Raw genomic sequence first — 12,154 nt, 5'->3', positions numbered from 1 at the left:
TTTTTAATTGAACTTTTTTTCGGTTTCTTGTCGGGGTGCTTTAATCCAAGTGCACAGAGTAAAATTTGCAATTTACACAATTTCACTGGGTTTTTCCCGCACACAAAAACATTCGCACTCCACACTCCACACTTACACACAGACACACACTCAAAAAGGGGCCCCGAAATTGTAGTTTTCACTTTAAAATTTCTACACCGAAGGCCCAAGACGACGACCAAAAACTCTCTCGTTGTGAGACAATTCGAAAAGACAAAAAATTCGCGTGCAACTTCAACGGCGGTTGCTGCTTATTTGAGCTTGGTTTTATTTGCGCCATCGTCTTGGGCTCCGGCCTGGCAGTAGTCGATAACATAACCGATAACATTTGCTTTTACCTTGGTTTTGTATCGTTAGATACTTGTCTATAACGGTCATATCGAAGGCGTTTTGGTTGAGATCCAACCAGACAATAAATGACTGATTAGGAAGGTAAAATATAATTTCCACAAGCCATCAAGTTTAAGGTATAAGCCATTAAGTCTTTATATATATGAAAGAATAAACCAAGCCACGCCAAAAAGCGGTGTTTCCCAATAACCAGCACACAACTTCCGCTTCCAATTGGAATGTGGGAAACTGTTTGAGTTTTCATTTAGTCTCTTATCATTGATAGAGCCTGACTATTAAAACGTTTCATCACTTGATGAATTTAGGATCTTCGCCGCAGTTTAAACCATTTCATATCTAATTTTCCAATTCTACTTTCAGCCAAAAGGTTACTCTTTTTTTGAGATGCTGATTTGAATCCATTAACTAAACATTAAAGTCAACTAAAAACCACTTATTCATGCTCCAATTCTCTTGACTTCTTGTAATATCAACGGTTCTGGGGCCACAACTTGGGGGCAGTTCCAATTCCCCACATATGAATCACCATGTAGATTTAATATCTAATTATTATGAGCTGCCATAGTTCACTTAACCCAAACCCACACGAGGCGACCTTCATTGGCCAGAATTAAGTTTTGGGGTAAAACCGAATAAGTTGGGCTCGCACTTTTTTGGTTGAGTCAGGCTAATCCAACTGCACATCATACTTCATGTCTCGCATACGTCAATCGTTGATAATCAAGGGCATTCGTTTATAAACAAAAACCTTTTATGTTGTTGTTGTTTTCGCCTTTCGTTTCTTTTTGATTTTGCTTGTTTCTCTGGCAGCTTCCGCCTGGCATCGCCGATTTCGCACGCTTTTTGAGGCTTTCTTTTGGTAATTTCATTAATGAAATCGTAGCCTTCATTAAATGAAATGCCTGAAGTTCCGTGATTGAGAGAGTCACGGCGAAATCGCCCAGCAGCGAAGAGCAAACAAAAGCCAGAAGAAGAAGCCTAATGACAGCATCCGCAGATGCAGATGATGAAATTTCATTTTGATCGGAAACCCCCTCGTAAAAAAAACGATGAAACTGAAACCAGCCCTTTTCATTTTTTGGCTGTGTCACAATATTAATACGCTTGCCAATTGAGTTGTTCATTAATATTGCAATGGTAGTGTGGATTTACAATATAAATTATTAGAAGAGGAGAGCAGGCCAACTCAGATAAATTCCATAAGAAACTTTATTCCAGAGTGAATATTACTTTATTGATTAGAGTATTTGGCTAATTGTGGGCAATATAGGCCAGCTCCTTTCAATTCCGAACCTCGACCTGAATCAACATTTACATGTTTCCAGTGGATAGCCGCGCCTTCGCTCGCGGAACTGGCTTGACAACAATGAGCAGCAGGCGAAAGTGAAAGTTCTGTGCCTCCGCCTTATCAGCTCGAGCAACTGCAAAGACATGTCATCCAACATTTTGAGTGTCTTTTTTTTGTATCAATAATAAACTATATTTATATATGTATATGTATTTGACTTTTGTTGCTGCTAATCCAAACGGGAGTGGTACTTGGCGGGAGAACAAACAAGTCTTCAATTTGTATTTAATGAGGGTAGGAAACTCGACTGGCAAGTATATATATTTTAATATATATTTTTGTATATAATTTAAGTGTGTCTTTAAAAATTATGAAAGCATTTTACAATTGAAATCAGAAGTTATAGATTGAGATATATGTATGTATATATATATTATATAACTTTACATTTTGCTTTATTCTTTTCTTGGTTTTTTTTTGTTGCTTGTTGTCTATTTAACCTGTGTTTTATTTTAACTATACGTGTGTTTGTGTAGGTATTTAGTTAAAGTTATTGGTTTGCCTTTTGATTTTAACTGTTGCTCCTTTTGTTTTGTTACTTGAGAGTGCCTTGTTAAATGTTGTTATTATTATTGCTTAATTCATTTGTTAATTATTTGCGTGTGTCTGTGTGTGTTTGCCAAAGTGGAAACCTTATGCAGCTATTTGAATTAATGGAATTTCACATTCTCGAAAATAAAATTATTTGGTTTATGATTTAAATTTCATTTTGGGCGCATTCCGTCTCATTCCTCGTACATCATTTTTAGTTAGTTATATGTATAATGTATAACTACTATTTATATCATTTACGTATATATATTTACAGGCGCAGTTTAACTTTCGGTTCGTTTTTTCTGGTTTTTGTTCTGGTTCATTTTCTCTTTGTGATTGTAATGTGTTTTGTTTTATTCCTTTTGTAAATATTTGCACAGAAACAAAAATCCATACATGTTGTATATATGGATTGTGTGGATGTTTGTATGTATATTCCTATTATTTGAACACAATATTGCATATTTACTTATTCATTTTGTTCTCGATCGTTATATATATTTCTATATATAAACAACATCACTTTTTGCTAATAAATAAGGGAATCAAATCAAGTCGAATCGAATTGAGTAAAAGGATAATGATAATAAAATAAAAAGAATTTTTAAAAGAAATGTCTTTTGTCTTGCATTAAAAATTCTAACAACATGCTTAAGCTTAAGGTGTAAAATACATACACATACATATAAATATATATGTAGTTTTGCGATATAAATAATAAATAAAACATTTTAAACTATTGCAACGCTACACGATACCTATTAACTATATCAAAATTGTTGTATATAACTTCTTTGTATATAAATATGTTCTTCTTTCTGTTTTCGTGTGTGTTTTGCTTGTTTGTTTGTGTTTGTTGCTACAAATTATTATTATTACTTTTAATATTATTATTATTATTTGTTGGTTTGTTTTGTGTTTTTTTTTGTATTAGAATTAATGGATTATTAGTCTAATGCATTAAGGTAGTAATAACTGTGGATTATCAACTTGCTGGCTGCTGCTGGCATTTTTACTGTCTCTGTGTGTGAGTGTGTTTGTGTGTGTGTGTTAAGCTGCTGCAGTTGTTCTTGGTGGTAGAAGAAAATGTTCTTGTTGTTGTTGTCCTAGATACCTAATTATTATCAATAATAATTATAAACGTATTATTATTATTTTGGGTTTTAAATTAAATTATTGTGTTTTATGTACAACTGTCTGGATGTTGGCTCTGCTTGCGTTTTGATTTTGGCTCCTTTGGATGCTGATCCATAGACGGACGACGCGGATTACCAAGCGTGACTAAAGCACTGGCCACAGCCAAACCAGCCGATTGACCAGCAGGCGCTTGGGATAGGCCCCCTGCAAACGAGAAAACACATTAAGAAAATTAGCATGCCAATTATTTTATGGAAAGTGTGTTCTTCTTCAAACCTGTGGGTAGCCGGACTAGAAGCGACAGCACAGCGGCTCGATTGCCACTGCAGGGCTCTAAAGCAATGGGACTTGGGCATTCCTGCAATGAATACAAAGGTAATGGAATCAAGTTTAGTCATAAATTTTATTCGCAACTTGGACTTACCTTTTTGCGTTTCTTGGACAAATGACCGATGCCTTCCAGGGTTAGACTTAGATCAATACTTTCACGGTTTTCAATATCGACCAAAACCTAAATGAACAAAAAATCGAAAGGATTACTAAACGAATCAACTTTTAGTATGTTTAAAGTTAGGGGGACCTACCTGAGAAAAGGGTCGACTCGCCATTTGTTCCATTTCGACAAACAAACGTTGCCGTCGCCGGAACATATCATACTTTTGCTTAATCTTCCACAAAACAGCGGCCATCAGGAGCAACAGCAAGAAGCACGAGGAGAATGTTATGAAAAACTGCTGCAGATTGAGCTTTGGATACTGCGAGAAAGCAATCTGTATCCAGATGGGCGGCTGAAAGTCATGGACAAACACATAGAATGTGGTCAACGAGCTGTTATCATCCGGCAGATGGCCAAATTGATATTCGGTCTTGGGAAAACGATGTCGGAATGTCGAACAGTTGACGCCCACCAAAATCAGTTTCTCCGGCGAACCAGCCCGCTTCACCGAGATGTCCATTTTGGCCGGCACACTGCAAGTAATTGTGAAGTCCGCATCGATTTCCGGTTTTCCGGGCGAATTGCGAAAATTAATTTGCGTGAAATGACGATCCTCCTTCTTGGACAAATTGAAGGTGAACTGATAGTCGATGGTGAGCTCATAGTAACACGAACCCCTCATTGGATCGCCGTGATAGTGATTCTGCGAGTCACATTTCTCGCAATGATCTCCCACAATGCCCTTGGTGCTGCAATAGCATTTGCCCGTATCTGGATGACAATAGTCACCCTGATTGTTGCACTCACACCGCTGGCACTCGCCCCCATTGATAGCATTGCCCCAATAGCCGGTGCGGCATTTTTCGCAATGTGCTCCGATCGTCAGATTGTTGCACGGCTGTTCGCAATGCTGCTGGTCATTGCAGTACGAATGGCCATTGCAATTGCAGCGTGGACACGATGTGAAGAACCAATGTTTAAGCGCACATTCCGTGTCATCGTAGGGGGCCAAGGCTCCACCGACGACACACTTGCCCAGACCAGTGTTGGAGCCATTGTCACACCAACCGCAGGCTGGATCATCGAGGCAATGCTGGCAACTGTTGTAGTAACCACATTGGGCACTGGACAATGCCGTCGTGCTGCCCACAGACGTGCTAAGGGCCGTGATGGGCGTTGAACGGCACTTGGAGGTGAATGTCGTCCATTCACGGCATTGTCCGTAAGGGAAGCTCGCAGTGTAGGCATTGCGATCAACACATCGCTGCTCATTCTGACACCAGATGCACTCATCCTCGGTGCAGTTTTGACAATTGGTTAATGTTGCACACGCCGGCGGACAGATAAAGTCTTCGAGTGTTCGATTGTTCAGCACCGCGCCACCTTGTTGGGCGGATGATATCGAGACACTGCGACAACGATTCTGCTCCGTATCCCATTTGCAGGCCATATTCGATATACAGGCACGACAATTGTGCAGCTGCTCGCAAACAGATTGCACCTGAAACTCCTCAAAGGACGGACAGCTCTCTAGGCGTTTGGCGTTCAGGGGGGACCCACAGTGCTTGCAGTTTGCTGTTGAACAGTTTGCTGGGTGGCCGTGTGGTGGTTTGTGGACGATTCAAAGAACACCGATGCCACTGAAGTGGTTTCGCGGCAGCGCTCCTTACTGCACACTCCGTTGCCGCAATAAGTGCACTCGAAGGCGGTGGATACACACGACTGGCAGTTGCTTAGCTCCTGGCAACGCAAGACATCGTGCAGGTGCTCCGATGTCATGGTCAGGCGGCTTTTGGAAGGACATGCCACATAGTCATACTGCTCCCGTCCATAGATGGCTGATCGTTGGACCTGCGTGATGGAAATGCAACGCATTTTCTGCACATCCCAAATGCACTTCACCCCCCGGACGTGCACTCGTGCATCTCTCCTGTTTGGTATAGAAACTGCACTGTCCCGGCTCATAACGCAATATATCACTTAGCATCTGACCATTGAATCCTCCATAGATATACAGGGCATCTTCGAAAACCACCGAACTGTGCCCAAATCGCGCCAGATCCGCCTGAAGATGCCCGGGCATTTGATGCAAGTGCCAGGAATCACAGTAAACATCGTAAATGAGCAGATCTTGGCTGTAGCACTTGGCGCCGTAGCTTTGCGAGGTGTCGTTGTGCGTATTACCGCCAAAGACCATCATCAGGCCCTGATTGACAAAGTTCGCGGTGTGCAAAAGCCGGGCACTGGGCGCAGCCGACAACATGGTCCATATGCGTGTGGATGGCTCGTAGGCATAAAGACGCGAACTCAGCACCTGGCTGGACTCACTCTCAGACACGATGCCACCGTAGACATAGACCTTCTCGGTGAGGAAATCATAGGCCGAACTGTGACCGTAGCCGCCCTTCACCACATAGCCCGAGGTCTGGACGATCCGCCATTCCCGTGTGCCAAAATTGAATTCCTGCACTGTGTTTAAATAGCCATACTGAGGTGAGTGCCCAAATATGACCACCATATACTGATAGTTGTTCTTGTCGCCGAATCCTGGGACCAATGTAGCCGTGTGGCCGGCCACTCTCAATGGTTCGCACATGGTGGCACCTGTTGCATTGCACGAATCCGTTTTCACAGCAATCAACTCCCACGTCTTGGCCGACACATCAAAGGCCCACAACTTGTTTGAGATGCCTTTACCCTTGACTACACCGCCATAAAGAAAGATTTTGTCGCCGTACATTACAGTGGAGGCGCCATAACGTTTCTCTGGTGCTCCACTTCCATCCTCCGGATGCACGGTCTCCCATACATTGCCATTGAAGTCATAGGTGCTCATTAGTTCGCCACGCCCATACGATTCGCCGCCAATTATGTGCAATGTGTCACGCCAAACGGCGGCGCCATGTGAGGCGCTACCAGGCGGAGATGGCGAATGCTTTGGATGCACAGTAGTCCATACACCATGTGCACTGATTTGACTGCAATCATCACCGCCATATCCCTCGTTGCAAAGGCATCTAAAAGGGAGAAGAAGAATTTTTAAATATTTGCTTTAATTGATCAAAAATCAATAGAAAGGAACTTTGGTGCGGCATTATTTATAAAGAAATTGTGTTAAAAATTATTGGCTTTGGCTTATGGTTTATTTAGAGATTTATTTTTCAATTTTCTAATATTCGACATTCGGCTGCATATAGTATATATACATAATTAATTTGGCAAATCGCCACTTTAAACAAAGAGAAATAAGAACACGCCGAAGTTTTTACACCCTTTCTTAGTTTCTTTCGCTCTATCTCTTTACTTACCGCTCTTGATCTGGCCTACAAATGCCATGGTTACGCGATTCAGTGCAATTGCCTGGACAAGCGGCCACATTGCAGGCATCTCCTCTATACATGGGATCGCAAAGACAATCGCCATCACGGCACGTGCCATGACCCGAACACTCGAGCTCTGTGAATGTAAAAACAACAATAATAATAACCCACGTTGATAATAATCATCGAGAGCAACTCACCATCGCTATCTGTGGGACAACCATTCATTTTGTATGTGAGATTAAATCCAGACATGTTATACGCATCGTCACTAAAGAAATGCACCAATGCCGTCCCAGATCTGGCTATAACCTGAGGCACACGACGTATGGAGAAATTTCCCCTATACATGAGACCACTACATCAAAAAAGGAGATTAGATTAATTGGACCTCGAAATGAGTAGTTTCCTACACTTACCTAAACACTGCAAGGAGCGGTGAATCTACGCTATCGCCATCGTATATATACAAATGATCCCAGCCGCATTCGGTGGCAAATTCGCGTAGATGTATACGGATATTAGAGGTGCGTGGTGGACTGGCATTATGTCTTCTGCCCCAGTGTGGATGACGTGCATCGATTAGCCAACTGCACTTGACACTCACCGAATAGTTGCCCCAGCCATCGTGGATGGTACCCATCGGATGGTACATGCTGCAAAGAGAAGGAGGGCGGCAATTAGCATTTGAAATGAGTAAAGCGTAATCGACGTGGCAAAATAAATCAATTTCACTATCGATTCATCGAACAAACTGAAATCGCTCGGCATCAATTTAATGTCCATTACATATGTAAATGATGCTATTCCCTACCCCTCCCACTCTCGTTTCATCACGCTCTCTAATGCTGTGCATAGCCAAGATAATTGAATTTCTGCCGGCCAACGGAAAATGCAATCTCAAATTGATGGAAATAGAGTTGGCAACGGCCAATGACACAGGCGGGAACGGGTATTGAATATGGGATGGGATGGCTACGAAGCCTCTCAACTGTTTGTAAGTTAAAGTCGTCGCTATTTTCTTTTATATTTTGCTCTCTTTTGTTGGGTATTAGAAATACCCTTGCTTAGGTGGTAAACGGGGGGTTAATATGGTGATGTCATTCAAGGCAGACTATAAAACTGCCGGCTTTTTATAACGTAGCATCGACTACAACATACCCTTACTAAGCAGAATTTTATAAAAGAAAGCTTCTTCTAGCCTTATAGATATATACTATCGTTCCACCCGACACTCATTGAAGTTGCAAGAGTCTTTTTTTAGCCCATTTCATGATGTGGCAAATTTCAGCACTTAGCTTACATGCCCTGGCAATGGGAATGCGGTCGGTCGGCTTGGCGTGGGAGTAGTCGGTGCATCAAGTGGATCTGACATATGTTTTCTAAATTTGAAGTAATCAGAGAGTGACTGACTGGCTGAGAGTGGCAAGTGGTTGGATAAAATGGATGCATGTGCCTTAGTTATAGCTCTGGTGGGGTATATCAAGTGGAAGACGATTGACAGAGTCTAGGAAAAATCAATGCTGGGCAAAACGATATATTTATACAATTATCGGCTGCTCAATGAGTCAGAGAGAGATGGATTATTAAAAAGAGTAGCAGGTGACCACCACCGCCAGACAGCCAGGCAGATCTACTTGAGGACGAGACTTTAGCTGTGCAATGGCTTGGAATGCATTGGAAAAACCAGTTTAGAATGCCGGTGAGATGAGCCAGAATGTGTGTGTGTGTGTGTGTGTGTTTGTAATGTGCGAGTGGTTTGAGAGGAGCCATTCAGATTGGAATTGTGTGCAAATCCAATAAACAGGTAGGAGGGAGAGAAAGACACACACAGAGAGAGTCAAACTAAACTAATGAAAATTCATAAAGGCGATAAGTATACAACAACTCTTTAGGACTCTGATAAGCGAGTAAATACATTTAGAGTAAATACAATGCGAGGTTTAATCAAAAAGTTACCCATTCATTTAACTTCATTGTTAAGTAGTCACTATGGTTCGAAGACCTTTTATTCACTATCAACTGAATACAAATAGAATAATAGAAATAAAAAATGAATATTGTCAGCATATTTGCGATTTCTATAATGCCCTTAATAATTTCTCAAAACATTTTTACTAAATAAAAATTTCTTGTCTTTATTATGGTTATTTTTCAAATTGCCCTCGCGCCTATATGTATTTCATAATAATCTACGTAAGTTTGCTTATCAGTAGATATTCATGTACATATATAACTAACTAACTGCCTAAAACTGAATATCTGATTTGGCAGCGAAAAGTAAAAAGAAAATATTCATATCCACATATGTATGTATATGACATGAAAATTAACACATTTTTTGTTCACTATTTTGCTTGCTTTTTTTAACAAACTACTAGTAAAATGCAGTCTTGTCTGTCGTAAATGTATAATTAATTCTTGTCAAGATAGAACGAACGAACAAACGAACTCATTCTCTTATCTGGCGCTGCTTTCTCACTGATTCTACAGCAAATGCCCATTATAATATTGTACATACTATAAAAACGCTGATATATGAACCAGTGATCCGGTTTAATATCATAATATAGGTATATCGCGTATTTATGTACTCTTTTAAGTTCTCTAATTTGCATATGATTTAATGATAAGCTTTTATCAGAGTTCTTTGACATCTTTTTAATAGATCTTTATTTGGGACAATTTTTTGTGGAAATTTCCAGGATATATGTACATATAAGACGGTCGATGTCGAGGTCCACAACAGCATTTATTGTCAGCAGAATAATTATTGTAAGAATATGCAAATCAGATGTCTCAGTTATTCGTAAAACATGTCAATTGTATGACTATATTTTATTACTGAGGTGGATGTAGTTATAGCATTCTAAATTGGCTTTCTGACACCATCCAAGCGAATATGCTGCTCGTCGTTCGGGGGTATCGAACCAAAATGTGACGCTGTTCAACGAAGCAAGAAACCCAAAATAAAAATTCTGATTTTGACATATGTAAGACAATAAAATAGCGCCCACCCACCTAGAATGCCATCTATTGTAGAAAGATGCTGACCTGCAATTGGCTATTGACAAGTTAAGGTCAAAACCGGGCTGGAAATTAAATACATAATCCGTATTAGAAAGCCAAAGCCAAGTCAGGTGAAAGAATGCCAAGAGTGACAGAGAGAGAGAGAGAGAGACACACACACACACAATGAGAATGGGTGCTAATGGGAGCGAATGGGAGAGGAAGTATAGGGAGAACCCGTCTAACGAGAATGGCCAGCAGCAGCCATGGAGCTGAAACTAAACCGTTGCTTGACACAAATAGTCCAACAGACAACAAAACGACACTAAAATGAAAAACATATCCAAAAAACTGAATGGAATGGTGAGCAATTTGTGTGATTTGGATGATTCATTAGCAAGAGGGAGAGCTTGGCCATAACTTACCGTACTTTACCGCCGCAGTATTGACATTCGGGTCCTTGCCAGCCATCGGCGCACAGACATTGCCCATCCTCTTGGCATTGGCCGTCGTTTTGACAGCGATTGCCATGGGCTGTACAATTGTAGGCGCTGGCACGATGTAATCCACTAAAGCAGCCATGGAAGAGCAGCAGGGCCAAAAGGAGTAAACATTTTCGCCTATATTTTGCATTAAATGTGGGCGTGGTGGTGCTGCAACGCAAACTCTGTCGATGATGGTTCTGTTGCTGTTGTTGTTGTTCTGATGAGGAGGAGGTGGACGTGGTCGAGGAGCAGAATGTTGAAGAAGATGAGGCATGTTCCTGTCGCTGCACCTGCTGCTGCTGTTCTCCACCACCTGCATGCTCCACCAGGCACATAATTTTCTTTTTGTTTCGAGTGTAGACCTTTAGCTGACTTTGGGGCCCGTTTCACATTTTTTTTGTCTTCCCCGCCCCGAGCCCGGCTACAACACGCACTTTGCACACACACACACACACACAAACACAAACACGAAAACACAATCTCCTGCGATTTACTGCTATTTTCACTCTTTCTCTGTTCCTTTTCGATGTCCTCGCGTCTCACATTGCACAATATTTTTCCTTTCTTGTTTTTTGCTCTCCTTTTTGACGTTTGCTCTCTCTTTGCCACCCACGCGCACCGAATTAAACACTAATGAATTATGCTATTATATGCTAAAAAAAAAACACAGACACTAACACTTTAAACATTCACGTACACAAAACATTGGTAAAATTGCACACAACTTGATTGCGAGGACCGAAGGAAAGTTAACCGTTAGCAAAAGTTATTATTTCTTTATTGACATTCTGTTTTCTTGCTTCGTTTTCCCCCCTCATTCGCATTTCGAATTCGCTCAGCAATCACGAATTCGCTCAGCCATCACGAACCTGCTCCGCCAACACGAATTCGCCCACGAATTCGCGCGGCGACAGCGCTGCCATATCATCGCAGTGTGTTTGCCGCCAAAAATAGTTTCCATTTTTAAATTCAAAAAGGAATTAGTTTGCCCCTATTTTTAAGTTTTTTAATGGCGTTGCACTATGATGATATTTTAATAGAAGATTATATATGTATTATATTGTAACGAATTTGTTACGGATTCATCACATTTAATTTATGTTTATATCAACCACAAATGTAAGGACAAAGTCAAGCAGGGGATTTACATACATGTCAGATCCCTGTTAAAGTAACAGTACTTGCTGCAATTTGAAAGCTTTCGGGAGTGTGTTTTGTATCTGCTTAATTTTTGCAATTTTCCTGAATGAAAACCAAAATATTTTAAAATAAATTTTTAGTAGAATACATTAAACGAAATGAAAACCTAAAAATTGCAAATCTACGCATTTTCCTTTAGCCTAATAGGAGCTCAATTGAAGGGGAAAAAATCAATATACAAACATTTGCACCAGTCAGCCACTGTGAGTCGAAAGCGCGTAAATTCCGTTAGTATGACAGCGAGGTCTTAGCCATTTTCAGTGATAAGAGGGCGCACACTACACACACAGACACA

General features: G+C 40.9%; 1 protein-coding gene across 1 annotated transcript; it reads right to left on the bottom strand.

Annotated features, from left to right (window-relative positions):
- Window positions 1-3,105: 3,105 nt before the first annotated feature.
- On the bottom strand, window positions 3,106-11,476 carry dsd (attractin-like protein dsd). The gene is given in 10 exon segments (XM_068299601.1): window positions 3,106-3,613; window positions 3,686-3,767; window positions 3,834-3,920; window positions 3,994-5,399; window positions 5,438-5,750; window positions 5,752-6,862; window positions 7,154-7,301; window positions 7,366-7,523; window positions 7,585-7,821; window positions 10,600-11,476. Coding segments are annotated over 10 exon segments (4,095 nt in total). The 5' UTR covers window positions 10,995-11,476; the 3' UTR covers window positions 3,106-3,455.
- Window positions 11,477-12,154: the final 678 nt, after the last annotated feature.

The sequence above is a fragment of the Drosophila tropicalis genome, unplaced genomic scaffold (assembly GCF_018151085.1).
Source record: "Drosophila tropicalis isolate 14030-0801.00 unplaced genomic scaffold, ASM1815108v1 contig_878, whole genome shotgun sequence".
Lineage (NCBI taxonomy): Eukaryota > Metazoa > Arthropoda > Insecta > Diptera > Drosophilidae > Drosophila > Drosophila tropicalis.
The sequence above is the reverse complement of the archived record's forward strand: the minus strand, read 5'-3'. Positions and strand labels throughout refer to the sequence as shown.